The 22,957-nt window shown below is 39.5% G+C and overlaps 1 protein-coding gene across 10 annotated transcripts in view; it reads left to right on the plus strand.

Moving 5' to 3' along the window:
* The window catches only part of PDE1A (phosphodiesterase 1A), a 187,769-nt gene extending 164,812 nt beyond the window's left edge, over nt 1-22,957 (plus strand). For 8 of the 10 annotated variants that reach the window (XM_076342474.1, XM_076342476.1, XM_076342473.1 and 5 more), the window contains 3 exons: nt 10,639-10,914; nt 19,301-19,420; nt 19,747-22,957. In XM_076342474.1, coding sequence (XP_076198589.1) covers nt 10,639-10,914; nt 19,301-19,377 — 353 coding nt within the window. In that variant the 3' untranslated portion in view covers nt 19,378-19,420; nt 19,747-22,957. Of the gene's footprint in view, nt 1-10,638; nt 10,915-19,300; nt 19,422-19,746 lie in introns of those variants that run through there. The other 2 variants (XM_076342482.1, XM_076342477.1) reach the window with 2 other exon arrangements.

Below are 22,957 nucleotides of genomic sequence, written 5' to 3' on the forward strand. Positions count from 1 at the left end.
TATAGCATGTACAATAAGGCTCTGTGCTGCTCAGCTTGTCTTTAGGGGTCTGGCTTAGAAATGTGCATTCTTGCACATTTAATCATAACTGATACTGACATCTGCTTTAAATGCCAAAATCAACAATTCAAAGTAGTATGTGCTGTCACTTTTCTTAAGAAACATAAAAGTTGTACTTTGCTATTAGAAATGCTATTTGTTCCCCACTGCATGGAACAAGATTCAATATTGCAGGCTTCTTGGGACTATGCTGTAGGCAGTTATTTAAATGACTCGGTGGATCTAAAGATTTGGGCAATCACAGCGTGTATTAGACCCAAACAAGGCAAAAAGTGACTCTTCATTTGCTGGTTGATAGTTAGTAAAGCCAAACCTGCATCAAGCATCTTAATTCATAAGCCATACCTGAAAATTGTTTGGGGTTGCAGTTTTCTGAATGAAATGATTTGTGATAATTGTTGAACACAATTTATAACCTTGATCCAGGTTAAGTGAATGGCATTTGGGAATATTTTGACCACAGTCTGTGTTGTTTCCGAGTAAGCACCTGGAATATTTCAGTATAGTGTTTCACTGCTGGGACTGGTCTTGCTTGTACATGACCTGATACTGACTGCAGGGAATGGTGTCCTGGAGCCCAGTGCCAGCCTTGTCTTTCATCCCGTCATCCAAAGCAGCATCTTTTTTCTCAAAGAGGTATCAGACAAGAAAGAAAAACACTGCTGAGCAGTGCTAAAATCTCATTTAATGCTACATTGTGAATGAATATTCTCGTTAGGAGAATATTAAGTAAGAACAAGCTTCCATAATCTATTGTGACAATGACTTGAGAGTTAGGTAGAAGGGGCAGCTGAGGAGGAGATTTAACTAATATTGTCTCTTCTTCATGAGCAGCTTCATACAATTGATTGCCTTTTTGGTATTGTCCAGCTAATACTGACTGGTCAAAAGGACAAAGCTGCTAATTTGCGATGATCAGTAGTAATAGCAGACCATCAGGGTGCCCAAGACCACTTAGCTACAGCCTGCAGAAATGAAGCAGCCCTACGTGGAAGGTCCCTCAATATAGAAGAATGGAGAACTTGCTATCTGGAATTTTGCCATTTCCAGTTACATCTAACTAACCAGTTTGATTGTGGTACATCAGCTTTTTGGTATATTGTTTTGGAGGTGTACAGTGCTATCAAAAAGATAATTTCCCCTTCATTTCCAGTGCTTTGTAGTGCTCTATAAATTACTGATAGATTTAGCCCAGTTTTACTGGGCTGTTGACAGCCATTGAAAACACAAAGCTTCTCACAGCAAGAGATTTAAGAATTGTTTGTCTATACAGTCAATATTAATGTGAGGCGCAGCAAGATCCAGGAAACTGGACATGCTTTCTTCTGTGAAAAACAGAGCTGTGAATGTTCAAGACTCCATGGACTTTGTTGAGATTGTAGTTGTCCATATTCTAGGATGCCCTTCTTTTCTTCCATCAACCTGACTAATGAAGTATGTCTAAGTATTTCCTGAACAGAGTTATGGAATTACAGTAGAATGTACATTAGGAAAACTAATGGGTAAGTGGAAATAGCTGGTGCTGAGGCCAGAGCTTGATGGCAATATCTGCTCTGTGTGATTGTGGTTGAATCTGTTTTGCAAAACCTCTGTGAGAGCAAGGAAGAGATTTATAGAAAACTGCGCCCATAAAGAGACTACTTGCAGCAACATCTGCAGTTGACTGGAATGTGGCACGGAGACCTTCAGGGTGCCTGGTTAGAATCTAGAGGAACCTTGTGAATAGTGCAAATACTTTTGAGTACAGATTTATATTTTGTTAGTACACAGACAATAAGTTTTTTAATAAAAGCTGTGGGGGGATTATATAGGTTTTGTGAAAGTTAAGATATTTTCCATTCATTTTTTGCAAGCAATGTGTGAGCACTTTATATGTGGGCACTAAGGGCTGCTGGAAAAGAGGTTTTCACTAAGTGAATGTAGCGCTCTATAGAGCACTATGAGGTAGCACATAAGTTCCTTGTCACATAATGGGAGGAGGAATCTTCCCCAACTGGTCCAGATCAGCAGTATATCTGTTCTGGAGCTGCACCCTGCAAAGGCTGAAAATCCTTAATCAGACTGTGCAAAATTAACATCTAGGAAAGAATGAAAAATATTGAAATACATCCCCTTTCCACTTGAAATTCCTTTCAGATTGCACTCAAGTTTGACTAAGCTTGTAAGTGAATAACCTGAGATCTTGAACTTCAGGTAATTTGTTCCGTCCTGTCTGGATCTCCCGTTACCTTTTCTGACTCTGTTGCTTGATGAAAAGTCTTTAGGTTGCTCTGGGCATAGGTATGAAGTTGTGTTTTATTCATATATTAGTAGGAGCATGTACTGAGGGAAGAAATACCAGGGGTAAATCACTGCCAGGTGAAAGGAGTTTTGTTATTGCTATCATTATTCCTAGTTAGATAATTTATGACAAACCGCAGAGCTGAGTGCGCTGAGAAGGTCACGTGTATGAGGGCAGTATGCCATGGCAGTAAGCAGGCTGGCTGTTAGCGTAGATCTCCAAACACACTTCCTGAGCTGCCTGTGACAAACAGTACTTGTGCTGTTAAAAGAACCATCTGCATTCTTGTCAGTGGGCTCTGCAAACACTAGGCATTGTTCTCAGATTAGTTCACAGGCTCAGGAGAAGTTGCCTTTATAAAATGTAGTAATACAGATGCACAAGTAATATAGAAAGGAAACGAGCGGCAACCCATATAATTTCCTGAGCATGACTTGAACTTGTTCCAGCTTCTCACCTTTTCAGGAGAAGGCTACACAGGTAGCACTGGTTCAGCCAGAGGTGAGCGAGGGCTGAGGAAGATGGTCTGACTCCTATGCCTAGACAGGCCAGAGCAGGAGACCAAGACACACTGACAGTGCTGTTGACAGGGCAGCTTTCCTGGAGATGTAGCAGGCCCAGCTGCCGGTGCTGCCCCTCCCTGAAAAGGTAGTTGCTGCTGAGACTTGATTCGGAGCAAGCAGCTTGTGCAAGGAACAGTGTGCTTTGTTTTGGAAAGGCCTGTGTTAGTAAGGAAAGCATTTATCTACCTAGGCAGCTGTTTGAGAGCTTTCTTAACAGAAGGCTCGCTAAATAAGATGGCTCCATTTTGCTAAAAAGGCCATGTCTTGTATAATTGATGCAGAGCAGCTCAGTGCTTGATAGCCTAAGGGTCCTCAACCTTTCACCACTGGAGAATTAGAGGAATGTTTCTCAGGCCTTTCAGGGAATGCTGTTAACAGGGAATTACCATAATGATCAAACATCTGGGATTCTAATTTGAAAGCCTTGATGTTTAATTAATATTCCAAACCCCTAATCACCAGATAATCTGTCTTTGTTCAACTCAACACAGTGATAAAGAGACCATTCCATCCTGTGCTTTTTTCAACACATAGGGGTGATGGCTGCTGCTATTTGCAATTGTGGTAGTTGTAGCAAATAGACAGTAAAGATGCTCAGATGAGTCTGAGAGGTTGGTTCATTAGAGAAAATGTTTGCTAAATGGATTTTAAGGTCTGGAAGTTATTGACCTACTGAGAAAGCTGTAAGAAACACACAACTTGTTGGGAAAGATTTTAATATCATGTAAGATCCTTCATGATACATTTCTTCTTAGAACATAGAGGAATTGTAACACAATGATTTAATATTTAAAAAATGCAATGTTTATTCCTTATGCCTACAATGTTTATTCCTTCATGCTTATTTTGTTCTATAAAAATGTTCTGAAGATTTAATAATCAAGTCGGTCAGTGGTTGGCAAGTTCAGGTACTCTTAACAGAGTAAAAGAGTATGGACTAGTAATCATGCTTACCATCTGTTCAGCAGACGTCATTGTAAATAAAGTTACAGGGATAAATAAGTATCATTATTTTCACTCTACAATTGAGTAAAAAGAGGCACAGACAGCTTAGGACACTCGTCTCAGGTCATATAATAGCACGAGGGAATGCAGCATACAGACCAAGGGTCCAGCTGCCAGTCCAATGGGCCCATCACTGGAGCATGCTAACGTTGTTCATCTCCAGGATAATACAACAGCAGTGTTGCTTGTTCCCATTTTATGCTTGTGTAACTCTTCTGAAGAATTAGCTGTTACAGGACCTGACCAAAGGTTACATTATTTGTATGGAAAGTGATCAGTGACAAACCATGTTCTCAATACCTTTTGGCAGTGCATTGTGCTGCACGGCTCGAAGATGTATGTCTGGGATGACTGACCACATTGGGAAGGGATGAAAAATGTGTGAGGCTGAACGAGGCTCTCGCACTGTCCTGTGCTTAATTTTAGTAGTAAAAATATGAAAAAATGACAACTATTGCATCTTTGGAGTAGAGATCAGCTTTTTTTTTTTCCATGGGCAGCAACTTTGAATAACAAATGTCTCTTCTGAAAGACCTCTGCATGGTACCTGCAGGCCCCCCTCGGGCACTTTCAGTCCTGCATACTTCCAGTCACAATAACCACAGGGTTTAGTTCCATTTTGTCTGAAAGATTTTCTCTGCAGACTCACTAATAAGAAGAGAGTAACAGCTGCTGAAATGCAAAAATCTGAGACTGATGATCTGATAGCATGTTAATGTCATTTAGCAGCCACTAGGAAGGGAGGGCGATGGGAGGACGTGTGTGACAGTCACAGAAAACAACTGACAGTTTGGCACATGAAATCTACTCTAATGAATGTTTTCATCTGTTGGAGAAAGATAAATTCAGGGGGCTAAAGCAGTCCCATCTAGGACCAGTGACAGTGATTTTAATTGCAGTGCTAAAACGTTTAGGTCATAAGCAGTTTTTGAGCTAATCCAGAAAAATGTTAAGAACAGTGGGAAATGGAGAATTTTTCACCATGGTCTGAGGAATTGCAATGAATGGGTTGAGCTAAGAGTAGCAAGAAACGTTTTGTATTGGCAATACCTGGTAAATCACAGACTAAGGAATGATAACTGAACCTGATAATGGAACCTGTTATATATCCCCCTGGAGTATACACCAGAGAGCTGGCCCGCCTCTGCACGAGACAAACTACATGACTTAAAATACCTTTTCCCTCTAGAAGGCTCAGAGCAGCATGTCCCTCCCTTCCCCTCTCTCGAAAGTCCCAGCATTCAAGCCCCTGTGCTTACAGCTAAACAGCAAAAGAGAAGTAAAAGGTGGAGGTAACCACCCTAGGAAACCATAAACTCACAAATTATTTTTAACCAAATCTTTTAGGAAGAAGTTTTGATAGCTGATTAAGCCTTTGCTACTTTCTCTGTATGACGTAATGCTGTGACATCAAGTGCCACTGGATTATGTGGTTTGCAGTGGTTTTATATACTCCTATATCTGTGATGAAATTTGTGTGAGGAGTTGAAAAAGGAAGGAATCAGTGTCTAAATAACTCTGTGGGTTACTCCAATGTATTCCTGGGTTTGAAAACAGCAGGTTGGTTGGGAAAAATCACGGTTGGTTGGTAACTCTGGACATGTCTTTAAACTTACCTGGGAGTCCCAGAGGCACCAGGATCAGTCCTCTCGTTTTCTGCAAAGTTTTGATGCTTATTGCTGGTCTCTTTCTCTTCCCTTTAAAATGGCTGATATGAGAACATGTCTTTTAGAAAGGTGCAGTTCCTTCCCATGTTTTCCCGGTTTTGGTCTTTTGTCACTGCTTTGTGGAATTTTGTTTTCCAGTAAAAAAGAAGGCAGACAAGCCTAGAAATCAAAGTTTGTGGTAATATACACAGAGAGACCATAACATCCAGCAGCATTCTTCATTAGATTCCTCAATTAATTTAATTCTTAGTGAAGATGAACAGTTTTCCTCTCTAATTCAGTAGTTTGCTAATTCTTAATACTTCAATGTCATTATGTCTTTCTGTAAGGGTAAGTTATTGTAGCTTATTTTCAACACAGCCAATGAAAATAGCAATTCAACAGACATTTGCTTTACTGGGGTTTAGCACTGTGGCAGTCGCTGCCATTAGCTGATTTGAGATGTTCTGCTTACACATGGCTTTTGTGGTTTTCCTCTCCACTCTTGTTAAGTCAGTACGTGCTCAAGTGGTGCAGTTGCTGGAGACAGAAAGGTATCTTATAAGCCTTGTACTGTGCAGATTATAGTAGTTGAATGCTCGGTTTCTTATTACAGAAAGGCCAGGGAAAGAAAGTTGATGGACATATACAGAAGAGAAAGTACCAAAAAAAAAGCTTCCTCACCACTTAGTAGACCATGTCCTGAAAGTGTTGCTGAATACACAGGCAGTAACATAGCTGAGCTGGTGGAAATCTGTGTTGTAGCTGATAATACAGACTCACCAGAGTTTCTGCAGCAGCAGAGCAGTGATACTCTGGAGACCAGAGAGTCCTATGGCATGGTGCTAGAGGTTGAGCTGTGTGACAGTTTTAGTGTTTCATGGATGGTTTAGTCCTTCATTGGGCTGACAGGAATGCAGTGCTCCCATTCACTCCAGCAAACAATAAAAAAAAAGAACTTAAAGAACTCGCTTCAATTTTCAGAGACTCAATTAAGCCAAAAAAAAAAGGTGACTTAATGAAAGAAGAGTAATATCTGGTGAAAAGGGGAGAGGAAAGAAGTCACCTTCACTAGTTAACATATTTTCTGCAGATGCAAAATTACTAAGTACCAGAATTTTTCAACTATTCTGAAATTTGGCTATTGCCTTACGACTCCCGCCAGTTTTCCAAACAAAACAATGCGTTACAATTATTTTGCCAACAGCCCAGCCTGAACACAAGGGAAGAAAGACACCACTTCTACCATGTTTACGTATCAAATGCCATTGTTGCTTCTCATGAAGGACAGTGATTTAAGGCAGGAGATCAGAAACGACACAGAAGTACAGAAGAGAGGGATAAGATTGAGTCACCCCTAACAGACCAGTTAGGAGAAGCCATTTGTTTTGCAGATGAACTCACACAAATTTTGCTGAATAACACTTGGGTTCTTGTAAAGAAAACAATACCAAACAGTTGAAAATATGTAAACAGGCCTGGCTCCAGGCACTTTTACCAAGTTAAAACAGAGAGAGCAAAACCAGTAGCAACAATAACACATACCCTGAGTTCACTGCACTGCACAACACACTTCTGTCTGCCTTTATCTGAATGGATATGACGATCCTTAAGCTGTTCAGTGCCTAACTGACCCCCCTAAAAAAGAGGGGAGTTTTCTAAAGGGCCAAGAAGGTTCTTTAATCTTATTAATCTTATTCATCTGTTTACTCTTATTAAATATTGTCAATGTTGCAAATGCCAAGTTACACTGTTCATTTAACATACCCCATTTCCATCTCCAGGTGGAGAGCAATGTGTGCCCGTAGGGGAGGAGGAACTTGCTCTTCCTGGCAGCCCAGTGCAGGGTGAGGGGCAGCAGCCTTGCCTGGTGCTCTCGGAGGGTCCTGGCAGTTCGTGGCTGGATGGAGGTAGAGGCTCTGCCACAGTATTTATTACAATTTTTACTGTCCAGCACTGGGGATCAAACGTCATGCCAGCTCTGCTTCTCTTACATTAGTGGTATTAACTTAGCAGTGCCTTGCTTGAATTTTAGTTATTTGGTCACTGTCCCAGTCTCAGCCTCTTTTAAATACTCTAAATATTTCTGTTTCATCAGAGTGATAGGACAGCAGAAATGATAGAAAATGCCAATTATGGTATACAATATAAAGGTCTAATATAATATAGAGTACAATTATTAGCTGTTATGGAAAGCAGAAATCTGTATTTCTCCAGCACATAGAGCATATTCCGCAAGTGGCTGACGTACCATAAGAATCCAGTATTTTTCATCTTTTTGGCAGTGGATTTCATAGGAATTGAAGCTGAGTGGAGCAAAGCAAGTCAGAACACACACTCAGACATCCAGCAAATGAGAGACTTAATAGCAAGAAAATGGTTTGGGGGTCTTAATGAAAGTTGTGATATCATCATAGAGGATTTTGTACTTGAGGCTTCTCAGTCTCAGTCACAGCTACCAGCCACTCCTCCTGTTGCCCTGAACAAACTCCTCCCAAGTGGACAAGACACTTTTCTTCAAGCTTATTTAACTGAGAGTGACTTGGAAATTTTATCACCATGGAATGGTAATCACAGATATGATTATCAGCATAAAAAGACTACTGTTTAGCAAATAGTTTTAACGCCACAGATTTTAAAATTCCACGGTATTTTTCATACTTAGAAAAGATCATATTTTTCTCACATATTCTTTTCTACTGACTTCTGGAATAAATAGTATGGCACCAGTTTAAATGCAATAGGTATGACATTTAACTAGTATGTTATCAGGTGTAACTTGGTACAGAGATACTCCATTTCAAAGCTACATCCATCAGATGTGCATAGACCTGAGTTAGAGTTTGGCTGTGTTTTAGATATCCTTAAATAGACATGCTTGAGATCATCTCAAGAGCAGTCATAGAAATAAGAGACCAGCAAGACAGAAGTTAAGAACAGGCCATCAGCATTGTTCTGATTAAATTGTTAATCTTCATTTGCCAGTTTAAGTTTGGTAGGGAGTGAAGAAAAGCAATTTTAAGTTTAGATATTCAGCTTTATGAACTAAAAAATAATAGGGGGTTTTGCCTATATGAATATTCTGAGACTTCTAATATTAGAATAAAGTGGTCAGCCACCTAGTCACACCAAGACAAACCTGAATTCTGCTTAGCATTGTCCTAAAACACCATTCTGTGAGAAAAAAACTGTCTGTTCTTACCAGCTTTCAAGTTAAAAAAGCCACCTTTTGTAGTGTGAGCTAAGTTAATATTACAATTTTATGTGCGATTTTAGTTCGGCTTTGCTTTCCTCAACTTACGGATGCATCTGAGCAGCATCTGAAATAATTTATCTCGGAATTTCCTTGGCTTTTTTATAAACTTAAGGAAGAATGCTTATAGCTTTGCCATATGGAGGCAAATATGGCACATAAACCAGTTTCTTGGGACAAAAGCCTTAAGTAGGTAGATTATACCATGAGTGACAGATGCTTTAATTAACATATCTGGATTGAACATCAGATTTGCTTCAAGTTGCATATGCATATTTCTTAATGTCTTTAGCCTAACCACTTCTTTGTAAGAGCTGCATTGAAGTCTGTAGAAAAAGAGTACCTGTCCAAGTTTCAGAAGATTTGGAGTCCAAAACAAGCAGGTTTCTAAAGTTTTTAAAAAAAACTGGCTTAACAATTTAGAAATTGCTCAAATTTGAAAGTTCTTGGTTTTTTTAAAAGTATGATAGGAAGTGTAAGAACTGACAAAAGAAAGAAATTATTTAACTGTTCCATGCTTCTGCATGTCAGTTCAGGTTTGGAGGTATTCCTTTCCATCACATTTCACAGGCCAAATTGTACTTTAGTGGGAACTTACTTTGGATTCAGAAAAGTGAGGTGACGAAGATGCCAAATGCTGACTGTGGTAGAAATGTGATTACAGACTGGACTATCTTTCAGTTGTCATATGCAATCACTTTTGGTCTAGATTTGGACTGGTCACTCACAACCAGAGTTTCTGGGAGCTGCCAGTTGAACTCAATAAATATCTCAGTGCTTGGTTTCCTTCCTTCATACAGTGTGTACAGCCAAGTTAGAAATTTTATGCAATATCACGCAACTATTTTGTGGAGGTGTTGTTCAAACTGCGATGCTTTCACTTTTTAAATTGATAGTGTTTTGTATCTTTTATAGTAGTATACAGATTCTAAAATCTGAATTTACGAAACAGAGATACTAATAGCAAGAGAAATAGGCCCTCCATGAAGATGGTAGTTATTTTTTATCAGACTTTTCACCCTCCATCACAAGTTTTCCATTCTGTTTTCTTCATCTTCTAGTTCCTCCTGGCACCACCTCTCTGTGCTGCTCTGTTCTGTCTCCTTTTACTCTGGGCCATTTCATTTGTACTGTTCTCCAAGTCTCTGCCATAGAGCAAGGAATAGAGCCTTCCACAAACATTATTTTCTCCTGTAGCTGCTGTCCCCTGAAGCACAATTTCCTCCATGTTTCTTCCTTCCCATCCTGTATGGGCCACTAGCCAAAATGGCAGCAGTACTGGATTGCATGCGTGTAACCCTCTATAACTTGTTCCAGCTGAAGCTCTGTATTAGCTGACATTTTGGACTTTTCCAGGCTGATATGCCAACTTCCTTCAGGGCTTCCCTTCAGTTCTGATGGCTCCCCCATCCCCAGCAAGGTGCTCCCCTCTGTGCCCTTTCTCTGTTGCAGAACTGATGAGCTCTGCTCCTCCTAGTCCTGTGGTGGTAAACACCACTGCTGGGGGACGTGCCTGCAGCATGGGGTCCTCCTGCTCCCATCCTTCAGCTTACAGTGTGTCTGATGATGCTTCTTGCTCTGTACTATGGCCAAAAAAAAGAGGTACAACTTAGAGATCAAACCAGAAAGCGGACCACTATGGCTCAGTTGCAATAGTGTAATCAGGAGCAGAATCTGACCCATATTAAACACACCAGTGCACATGTCCTCGTGCAGAAAGTCGATGTTCACAATGTTCCCATGTGCAGCTCTATCAGTCACTACTCTGAAATCAAACAATTGTGGCATATCCTTCTTATCTAATTCACATATTTTGTTCCCTCTTTGTAGAAGAACTTGTGAAAAATGTTGGTGAACAGGAAAAAGACCAAAGCAGAAATTCCACAGATGCACAGTTACAGGAAGAGACAACAAGGATACAAAATGAGAGTAGTCAGGGAAGCGATGGTACAACCTGTCCTCCCAGATCCATCGTCCTACAAGTAGTCTCTTTCGACACTCCTCTGAGTGATGAATCCAACTCAGAAAAGTGCACTAACTCTGATCCGAACCAGAAAGATCTCACCGATGCCCAGCAAGAAACACAGAATACAGACCCACTGAATGGTAATGCTTCATCACAGAGCACCAGTCAATCTAAGGAAGCTGTCCAGGGTGAAGCTGCAGCAGTGTCTGGTATCTCCCTGTCAAACATCAACAGTAATGTAAAATATCAGAATAAGGTGTTGTACAAACCACCAGCGTAAGACAGTTTCTTCAGGCATGTGTAGAAACAGTAGTGTTCTAAAACCATCAAAGAAAAGCTGTTTGGTATAAACAAATATCATCATCTTGATATTAGCTGTTTGGTATCTAGTAGAAATTTTTTTACATAAAATACCAAAACCTTTAGTTGAACTGGAAGAATGATTTTAAAGTAATTTAAAGATGTGTATTTGCAATTATATAGCAGTTTGTTATTGGAGAATGAGGTAAACTTTCAAAACAGAACTATCTAACATTTTCTCTTCAAATAGGTAATTATTCTCATGCTATTAAAATGCACCCCCCTTAGTTTAGGCACCTAATATGATTATTATTTTGTAAACCACATCCTTTGTACTAAATGTAATGTAAATTTTAGAGTTAACTTTAAGTAGATGGAATTTGCTAACTGTAGTAGGCATTGGAATGTGTCATTCTCTTAATCAGAAACATCAGTCTCCTGACTGTAGTTTGCAGGACAAGCAGAGCAGCCAGAAAATCCCTATAATGTCAGAATATTTTTTTAGAATGTAAGTATTTTATCACAAGCTGACTATGATTTAATATCTGGTGATTGTAAGACAGTATCAAGGGCAAGATGCCCAAGCAATAGGAATAGATGTTATCAAAGTAAGGGAAAGACACTGTGCATTTTCATTTTATTTTCTGAATTTGCTTATTTTTAGAATAAGCTTTGAGGTATTAGGGTAATGAGAATAATCAAGACATATAATGACACCTCTTTTCCTCACTTCTAATTAAAACGCTAAACTCATTAATGCTTTTATGACAGTGAGCCTTGCAATATTGTGCCAGAAGTATGGCATTGTCTGGGCAGCAACACTGAAGTGCTTATAAGGCTTAGTCTAGACATAAGTATATGACTTGGCATATTTATCAAGAATGCTTTTTATGGAGAGCTCCCACTTATTCTAGAGTTCCGCATTCCAGCACTCCATGCTTTTATTGTTGACAGTTTTTTTCCATCAGAAATAACAGATGGTTAATTTAGGGTCCTAAATCAAAATATTTACACTAAAATTAATTTCCCAGCATTTGAAGTTGTCTAATAATTGACATTTTTGTCTTTTGACATGTATTTTTTGCACCAATATTTGTATTAAAGCCCAACTTGAAATTTAAGTGCCTTAGAAAAGTTTCCCATCTGCTGGATGAGGAACACAGTAGGAAAAGCTGTATCTTTTATATTTCATACTATGCAGAAGGCAGTTGTGGTGTAGCTGTCCCTGGGGGTCTTTAGATGGCTGATCCACAAAAATGCTGTTTGAGAGGTCAGATACAACTCAGCATGCAGTTAGTGCACTCTGTTGCCTTATCAATCTTTACATTCCACCTTCCCTATGAGAACAGAGATTTCTTATTTTAGAAAAAGCTAATCTCATTCATTTTCTAAGGCAGGGAATTTTCTACAGAATGCCTTGTATTTTAACACTTCAAACTGCAAAATTTATGAAAAGGGTAAGAAGTGGTTGAGTTTGTAATAGTGTATTTCCAAAGGCAAACATGATCCGGAAGCTATTTTTTTCTTGAAGATGGTAAAAAAGATTTAATAACATCAATTCCACCAGTCCAAGGATGTTCCTTCACTAGAGATGGCAATATTCAAAAAGAGTTCAGATAAATAATGAAATAGAAATAAGAGAGTGATTTCATTATTTTGTGGAAATAAATAGTATTGGTAAGCTCCTGAACTAAAAGCCAGAGCTCATACGAGGACATTGCTCAGCTCTTGCATCACTGAAGAGGCAGTGGTACTTAAACCACAGACTAATAAAAAGCCATGGAAAAAGGGGAGATATAGCAGGAGACATAACTGCGTCAAGTGATTAATCACACAGTAAGAGAAGCAGCAAATTATTTTTAAGGCAACTCCAGAGGCTGAGCGATAAGCCAATACTCCCTTACTGGGATCCCCCAACTTACATCTGAGCCATTGTAGGTTTTGCAGCACACATCTCAGTTGCTGCTGATTGCAACAGAAAATTTTGGTATAAAAATGTAGGTTTCTCTACTGAAACTAAATATCTACGCCTGAAGATCTTAACCTGCTCTATAAAGATCTTTGGAAATGAAATGGAGCTGAAAGAATTTTTCTCCAAACCCTCCTTTACTACAAGCTGTGCCTTTTCCTGCTGGTGAGAGTGTGTAAAAAGTAGAGGCTACTGCTCACACCATTGATCGAACACACATGCCCAGCCGTTGTAAAATTCTGAACAGGTCTTCAAATTAGTTTGAAAACTGTTCATCTGATACGGTTTGTGAACAAACGTAGTCATCGATTCTTGGTGTTGTCATGGGAAATTATATTGTCACAGGAAATGATATTGTTAAAATGCTGTTGTCATGGGAAATTCAGAGAATTTATGCATTCCGAATTCTTTGGATCTTGCATTCTAGAATAGTGACTTTTCACCTATTTAGACCTCTGAATCCTTAAAATTTTTCCAGTGGAAATGTGCATCCCTTGTCAGCCAACTTAAGCCTACGGAAAGTGAGTTCTCATTTCTTTTAGTCCCATGAACTTTTCATGGATCACCTCATAAGTAATTCATAGTCCCTCAAGTCAGAAAACCGCAAGATGAAGCCGGTTTTCTGATTTACACTATCACAAATTTTTAGTAGAATGCTACTATGAATAGAATAAGTGTATTGGTTAGGTGTTATTTTTAAAGGCATCTGATATTTAAAGGCATTTTTAGTTATTTTATGTGAAACTTCTGTTCACTGTGGTATGTTGAATTTACTCTCATCCATCTCCTTCAGTGATCATTTGTGTTCATTTTCCAGCATAGATAGATACCCAGGTAAATGGAGAGCTTGATAAATGTTTTGCCTGGTTTCTGTAGCATATTAATGTCAGAGTCCAATACTCTCTGACCAGTTTTTTTTAGATATTCCACACGTGAAGGATGTAATGTTTAATATAAAATTTACCTGTTTGAAGATAGTTGACGTTACATGGAATTTCAGATTTAGGAGAATGATACAAAATATACTGTGTCGTGGTTTAATCTCAGTCGGCAACTAAGCACCACGCAGCCGCTCGCTCACTCCCCCCCACCCAGTGGGATGGGGGAGAGAATTGGAAGAGCACAAGTGAGAAAAACTCGTGGGTTGAGATAAAAAACAGTTTAATAATTGAAATAAAATGATGATGATGATAATAATAATAATAATAATAATAATAATAATAATAATAATAATATGATAATAATAATAATACACAAAGCAAGTGATGCACAGTACAATTGCTCACCACCCGCCGACCGATGCCCAGCCAGGCCTCGAGCAGCAGCCCCCCCGCCAGCTTTCCCCAGTTTATGTACTGAGCATGACGTCACATGGTATGGAATGTCCCTTTGGCCAGTTTGGGTCAGCTGTCCTGGCTGTGCCCCCTCCCAGCTTCTTGTGCACCTCCAGCCTTCTCAGTCGGTAGAGCATGGGAAGCTGAAAAGTCCTTGGCTAGTGTAAGCATTACCTAGCAACAACCAAAACATCGGTGTGTTATCAACATTGTTCTCATCCTAAATCCAAAACACTGTACCAGCTACTAGAAAGGAAATTAACTCTATCCCTGCCGAAACCAGGACATACTGAAAGCACACTACAAATGTAAGTTACACTTAGCAAAGTAGAGCAATTGCAATACACATCTCAGTGACAATGCTGATGTGAGTCCCATTACCAGACTCAAGAATATGCTCACCGTCATGATGCTGGGTGTCCCCAGTCACCAGTAAGGCATACACGGGTTGAAGCCAGCTCAAGCCCGTTGCTCTCTTCAAAATTCTTTTCCTAGTTGTTTAGTTTTTATACTCTATATTGGACTGAGCCACCTATTCACTCCCTTAACGCTGGCCCGGCTAACTCAGGGAGACAGTCATGCTCTTCTAATGAACTCAGGGAGAAACATCTACACCACGGGTAGATCCCCTCATCTGTGATATAGTCAGTGGATCCACTCAACTGACGTAAGTGCTTATCTAAACCGAAGGCCACCCTCTGCTCCCCTTTGTGTTGAGATTGTCAGCTTTCTTTGCAACAGCTGTGGTCAGTCACCCCTTGCATTATCTCCTGAGCTTGATGGGCACATACCCTTTGCCCATCTCCATTGAGCCTTCTTCCATTGTAGGGGTTTACTGGTCAGTCATGATATCATTTACATTCTGATTTTATGTCATTGAATAGTTTGATTTATACTTTAATAACATTTCATTCTTGCATTTTCCCTATTTTCCCAATATTTAAATGTCATAGAAAAATATTTTGAATATTTTATGGTCTTTTGAAATGATTTACAGAGGGACTATGTCATCATATTCTTAAAACTTTCTTTCCTAAGGACAGACCAGCCATGTTACTATATAGTGAGAAATCTATCTATATATTATTTAAATCCTATAATCTTTTAAGTCAGCACTGACCCTTTCACAGAACTTTATGCTTCTAATAAACCACAGAGGAGACCTAATACTAATTTCTCAACTGTGTCATAGTAGATAAAAATAAATGACATATATGGTGGGCTTTTTCTGTGCCTGCTGATTAAAAAGGTATACTGCAGGTATTTACATCACTGTAATGGTCAGGGGCCAGGGCAGCAGACTTTCTACCAACACATGGTGAGACTCAGGTCCTGGCTCTTTGAGACGAAATGAAATAATATTGGGTTTCAGCAGCAGCTTTAAGTACCTCTGCAGAGATTGTGCCACAATGTTAAAGATAACTGAAAAGAAAGGCAATGCAGGCATTTAGTATTGGAATAGTCTGCAATACTCAATACCAAAGGGAAAACTCAGGCTAAAGTGTTTCACATTTCTCTTTCACAGTGATGAAATGATTTAATATCATTCTAAATGGAGGGAATTGCATTAAACTGTCATTGTTGTTGTCTAAATGTAGATACTTAATATTAGTGTTTTTTGCAAGAGTTTTCATTGCTGCAGTACGTAGAAGCCTCATAACTACAAATAGCACAGCAGTCTCTGTTTTCTCTTCTCACTCCCCCCTCCTTTTTCTCTATATAAGCAATGTTTGAGTGTGTTGTGTATGATGCAGTAGCAGTCGGCACAGAAGGGAGATATAGCACGGGTAGCATCCCCACTTTTCACTTTTGCACCTCTGTTGATGGCCGGTGGATCCAGACAGGACTCTCTTAACCAAGGTCAGATATTTTCAATGGAATGTCGCTTTGAGCAAGCAGAAGGTAGCATACACATGACCTTACATTTTTTCCTTGCTTCCCAAATTAGAGTTTTCTAAGAGTATTAATAAATTAGAGTATTCTAAGAAGCACTATACATCTATCAGGACATTATTAGCACTCTCCATGCTAGATTTTTCTACCTCTGTACTTTCTGTACTGAGGGTGGGGGTAGAAGACTAAAGCGATGTCCAGAGTGCTTGCTGACTCCCGGGGCGGAGAAGTAAGCGCCTGAGGGCGCTGGGGCTGGGAGAAAGAGATAGGAAGTAAGAAGAAATGCAACATAGGTATTCAGATTGAAATGTCATATGTTAGCTGTCATTGTTCTGTCTTTATAAAAAGCAGAAAACTCAGTTTGGTTTTCTGTGGGTAAGCGACTGAATTATAACAAAGATGGGGAACACAGGGGAGGATGATCTATCTGCATTGTTGGGAACTGTCACTGAATGTTTGGATGTACCGTGATGAAGGGGCTTCCCCATTAAAAAAAGAAAAAAGGGACTGTTTTCCTCTCCCTGTATCACATCTCTTTCTAGGTATAGTTCTTGTAGACTGTCGCGTTTTATTAACAAACAGGAGTAGCTCTGCCCTGTGTCCTGGTCAGTGCGAAGGGAGAACCAGAGGGTCGCTATTACAAGAACTCCAGTTGTGACTCAATGTCGTTTTTCTCCACAATACCTTTGTCCTTTCCATCATCTCGCTTTCATGTAATTGAATGTTACAAGGTTAAGTGGAACTATTATAAGGTGATTTTTTTTTAAGTGGTGATTTTCCTTTTCTCCTGAGTGATTTATTAATTAGAACATTAATTTTAAAAACTGCTTATGTTTAATTAAACAACTCCATGTTTCAATGATTTATAAATGCTAATTGGCACACTTTTAACTTTTCACTCATGATGATAGCCACATTAATCCTTAATATCAAAATGTAAAGGAGATAATAAATCTGTGATAAAACAGATTATCAGTAACTTCACTCTATATGACAGTAGAGGACTACCCAGTCACATCGAATTATACAAAGCATTCAACGTCATCAGCAGTCAGTAACTGAAAGCCTCCAGAGGATAGCCAGGTTAAATAGCAGTGGACAGATCCACATCAACAACATGCCAGTTTGATTTATGGTAATGCAAGTGGCATCAAAGAATCATCCGTGCCATGCAAATGCTGGTGACCGTTCAGTGCAGCGGTGGTCCTGTGGTGCTCAGTCAAGCGTGGAACCCTTTGCATCCATGCAAAGTGGGCGCAGGTCGCTGTGGTGCCTGGTTCGTTAGCGTTCCTTGTGCACACTGTGTGGGTAAACAGAGTAACAGTAAATCAGAATCCTGGTACTAAGGGAAGGCGTCCGTGTTCGTGCATGGGATGAGGATGGAGGGAAGGTATATTAAAAGAGCAAACAATGTGTTTATAAAAAGGATAGGGATTATAAGGTAACAGCCATTAGCAACCATTCATAGGGCAGAGTTTATCACAAAAGAACTGATGCATTGACAGGAGGAAAGTTATGTATGGTTTAGAAATTAATGTTTAGCTTTTATGAAAATTAAGCATACAGTTTTTGCTTTAAGGCCTCCACAAACCACTCCTATCCCACTCCTAAAACTACTAACCACTCTATGCCAAGTATAAAATTTAAATATTTAGATCAATAGGTTTTACTTTCATACCCCTCCCCACCCCCTTTTTTGTTTTTATGGATAATAATAAAAGTTTTGCTAAATCCCTCCAAAAACAACCGCAGGCTGAAAGGTCTGGAGAAATTCTTGTTCTAATTCATGTTAGTCCAATTTCAAGACTTGGAGACTTGGTTGTCTATATTCCACCCACACTAAATTTATGTAAAATAAGGGGGTGGGGAAGAGTGCTGCTTGGGGGAATATGGCCCATCTGCTGGTGGCCGCATTACAGAGTGGGCAGCGCCCACTCTGCCACCGTTCACGGCAATGAAACAAGGGTAAAATCAGTAGCAATTCTCACTTGTTTACAGTGATGCCATGGTGGATTCATAGCTGTTAATTTTCTTCTTTCCTTATTCTCATTCGCTCCCTTTCCTCTCTTCCCTTTCTCTTTTCTAAACTGAGAGCCTTTTCTTCAACTTCAACCCGCCATCTTTCAATTTTCCTTTCAGGTCACACATCATCCGCTTTCCCTTTCAGCTGCCAGTACCTTTGTTTTCTATCTTTCAAAAATCTTCCCCTAACTGTATTTTTATTTTTATAACTTTTATGCTTCTCCCAGCTCATCTTCTCTGCTTTGAGACTTCTGTGCTTTTTGTTTTTCACATTTTCAGTTCAGCATTATTAATCACTGGTGGGATCAGTCAATCAACTGGTTAAAACTGAGAAGTTACTATAGAGTTAGTTAGTAAATAACACTGTAAGTTTGCTACATTCTCCCCATGCCCACTATCTCAGTTTTTAATTTCCTCAGCTGTACTCATTCAAAATTACTGAAGGAATAGTCTAAGCAACAGCTTAATATTGTGATTGGAGGTTTGAAATTCATGTTGTATCACTTAGTTTGAAAGCTGCTTGTGTCACTCGGTGTCATTTCTCCTATCTGATTGAATTAATTGAATTCTTAGAACTTGACACTGGCATCTTTCATTATCTGAGAGAAGCTTACTCCCAATTTGAAAGCTTACATTAAAGAGGATTTAAACAGCACTTTGCTGCAGAGGGTGAATTTTGACTTTCAGCAAGTTGCAAGATAAAATAAACCAAAACCAAACCCACTTTATTAACACTTACTCACGTAAATGTCTTCATATTTTTGTTTCATGATGTGATCTATTGCTTTCATTCTATCTTTTGCCTTATGGATAAACCATAATGTTTCGTTAATTCAATCCTGTGCTTACTCTGGTGAGAAAGCAGTTAAAGAAAGCAGTGCCTGAAACCTCATTTTAACCTTAAAAAAGTCGGGGGGAAAGGTTCCTGTCTGTCTAGGGCTGTGCAGATTCTCTTAATTTGGTTAACTTCCTCACTCAGGTTCCCAATCGCGTTTGTTTATCTTCCAGGTGAGCCTAAACACTATAAGAAGTCAGAAGATATTGTAAAAGCCACTGAGCAGAAAGAAGCACTGATAGAGAACTAGATTTGCTATTTCTTAAAAGCTTCTGACATTTCAGGCACGACAGGTAATTTTGTCATTTCTTTCTTATAATGGGGAGGGTTTTATACCATAAAGACTCACTTACTGCTGTTATTATCCTCTTTGTTCTATTCCAGTTGTGGTTTTATTACAACATTTTTAAATGGGGACACAGTACACCCCACTTTCTATGTCCCCTTAAAAGCCATTCAATATAAAGAAGGGAAAAAAAATACTTTTACATCTCTGAATCATTAATGTCAGACTAAATGGTCATGCAATAAACCATCCTCAGTTCAAGTATATTAAATACTGGAAGTAATGGTACTAAAAATCTATTGCTTATGAATTTTCGTTTGACTTCTGTTGCAGGAGAAAAGAAGAACTCTAGCTGTTCCTACCCCGTGCTCTCAGAGGCTGTTATCTGTCAACTTGTTCTTGGATCATCCTGTTTCCGTGGAGAGTGATTGGACAAAATGATTGTTGTGGTTTACCACAACAATGATCAAAAGTGTGAAATGTAAAACCCTGAGCTGGTAACTCAAGGCACTTAACAACTCGCAAGATTTCAGTTGTATTTGTTGTTGCTATTTCCTCTTCTATTCTGCTTTCTTAAACTAGCCAAAATACTTTTTTCAGCCAAAGTTGGACCTCGCTTTATTGCGTCACTGACACCAGGCATTTCCAGTTAACCATGAGACATGTGAAAACACAACATTTATCATCTGCACTGGATTGCTGCTACGTGTCACTGCTACTGGCGTCCAATGGAAAGGGAAAGGCAAAATGAAACATTGTTATAGATACTTGTTCATGCAACCGTCTGCATGCAACATTAAAGTCCTACTTGTTAGTTTCCTTAAAATATCTGGAAATAAAAATATGTAGACTGTACAGGGAAGTTCTAGAGTTATCCTGACCAGCCTGCATGAATGATGATTCTTCCCCACTGTGGTGGCTACTATATGGAGAGAACTGGTGTTTAACAAATCAGTATTTGAAATATCTCTTTAAAATTAATTAAATAGCATTCAGTATTAAAGATTAAAACATTGTCAGTCCTATAGTATTTTGGAAGACATCAGCAATGGTGTCAGCCCTACCATGAAGCTGGTGCTTATTGTTTTGTAGGGCAGAAGCGACAGCTGCAGGAATACATGAAAATTGTTTCACTTCAGCAAAATAGTGTGTTCAGTTCAGACAGAACTGGAAGGTGACACTGAGGCCTTATATCACAGTTTGTCTCAAATGCAAGGGTGACAACGTGGATCCAGCAAATCCTTGCTAGCATTTCTTTCGTTAAAAGAAAACACCAGACCATCTTTCTCTGAGAGGCAGTGAAAACGGAGCACGCAGGCAGTTACCTCTGCAAGAAGCCTCAGAATGAGCCCTCCAGCCCAAACTGTGCCCAGAAAGAGACTCCATTTTCATCTCCGCTTCCCTCCAGCTGCACGTGACCCCTCCTGGCTTGCCCAGGCATCCCATGCAGCTGCAGCCAACCTCATTTCCCTCTGCTGGAACCTGCCAGGAAAATTCCATGCTCCCCTTTGCATCGTAGGCGCTCGGGTGGCTCCAGTCACTGCACTCCCAGTTCTCCTTTTTGGACCCTGTGGTTATTACCTCACTGACCAAAAAGTCTTTACAATCACCCATGGTCTGCTCTGAAGAGGACTCGTGTGGGCGGTGGCACTCCCCTCTGTGCAGAGGCTGACGGACAACTGAAACCTATGTGCTATTCATCTGCTGCTTCAGGGATCTAACCAGAGCTCAACAGGCATCAGGGTCAACCTCAACAAGGGATCGCTTTATCCTGATTGAAGAAGGAATCATAAAACAATCACCCTAGACTAAGGGACCCTTACACAATCATACCTGTTGACTGTCTCTTTTCTGACAGCGGAGCAATCGAAATTGAGCTGGGAACAGTGAGAGCTCCGAGCCCTGGGATAAGGGCACGCCAAAAGGTGGAATTCCTGTCATTGAATATGTAAGCCATACACATGCTATGCATAAGTAGTGTGCATAGTTTTAACTTAAGAAATGTTTGTGCATATAGGATGTAAAAAGTGCATTTAAATTGTTTTGTGTATCTGGTCCAGGCTTGTATTTAGCATGGACAAATTTCTGTACAGTGCAGTTAACAAATGGAATTGTATCATATATGTTATAATGCAATCGATATTTTTTGCTAAGAGTTAAGAATTTATATATTCTTTGCTAGTGTTTGAGCAAATCATTAGTAGCCTGGACCACTCCGTGCACCTCTGCATCCTTTTTGGGAATGTTGGACTCTTTTTTTTCTTTATAATAAAATGTAAACCATCTTATGGTTTCTTATTGTCATTATGACAAGAAAAGAAACATAATGGTCATATCAGACATTTTTTTAATTGTAAATTGCCATATGCTGTGGCAGCAGAAAATCTTCTTGTTTAAGATCTGAGAACTTGGGACCTTATTTCAGATATGTTGAGCATCTGCAGTTCCCACCAAATTTGAAAAGAACGAGAGATGACTGATACCTTTAAGAACTAGGCCAGTTAGGTATTTGTTTGTTACAAAGTGTTCTTCAACATTGTAATTTATAGTTCACTGAGACTGAAAGTCTGGAGCAATCAGAATTCAATGTTTTTGTTGTATTTTCAATTTCAGACTTTTACCATAGTTGAACTTGACTTTTTTTTTCCTCTGTGTCTCTGTCCCATCGTGACTTATATACTCTGCAAGAATTTTCTCCTGGAAATACAGGCAGAAATTATGACAGGTTCTGCGGAGTACTCGGAGCGTCCTGTGGGGTTCTCAGTGTCCTTTTATTATTATACCCGGCATCAAGATCTGGCACTGCAGAAACTAGAAGGAGTTCCTGATCTCGCAGGAGGCACTCAGTGCCCGCAGAACTCATTCATTAATATAGAGATGTGATTTGTGTATAAATAATCCTATTTGCTCATTTGTATTCAGTTTTAATCACTGTGGTAGATGTTACTGAAATACAAGAAGAAGAGTCCTTAGTTTTTCTTTAATGCCAGCTGATTCTCTTTCTTTCTTCCTTTATTCTTAGCAAGATTTTACCTGGACATGTCCCAAAGCTTAGTGTGTTGTTTGGATGAGGAGAAATTTTCTTTGGTGGAGAAGACCGATATAGCCAACACGTGTTAGTTAAGGCTTTGACCTTGGGTGAAATTCGCGTTCGGATGGCAGAAAGGCTTCTTGAGAGGGCCTCTTCCTGAACAATAGTTTCTCTCTGAAACCTGTAAGGCTGCGCTACCAAAACACTGCATGGGGCCATAAGAAATGGTGTTTGTATATGCATCTCTCCCACAGCATTATGGGCATGTACCCCTGCATTGAGCACACTGAGGAGCTGTAGCTATAGATTAGCCCTCAAGAGTTTTATTTTGTATTTTTATCTTGAGATATCTGACAGATATATTATGTAATATTGTTATGGGTTATGATCTAGCCAGTATTTTTTTATTTAATTTTCAACAAGGCAATCTACAACCGTGTGTTTTTATTCTGCTGTATTTGTCCGTATTTCCTATGATGATATTCCCAAATAAATTTGATTTGAGGGCAAGGA

The sequence above is a fragment of the Aptenodytes patagonicus genome, chromosome 6 (genome assembly GCF_965638725.1).
Source record: "Aptenodytes patagonicus chromosome 6, bAptPat1.pri.cur, whole genome shotgun sequence".
In the NCBI taxonomy this organism is placed as follows: Eukaryota; Metazoa; Chordata; class Aves; order Sphenisciformes; family Spheniscidae; genus Aptenodytes; species Aptenodytes patagonicus.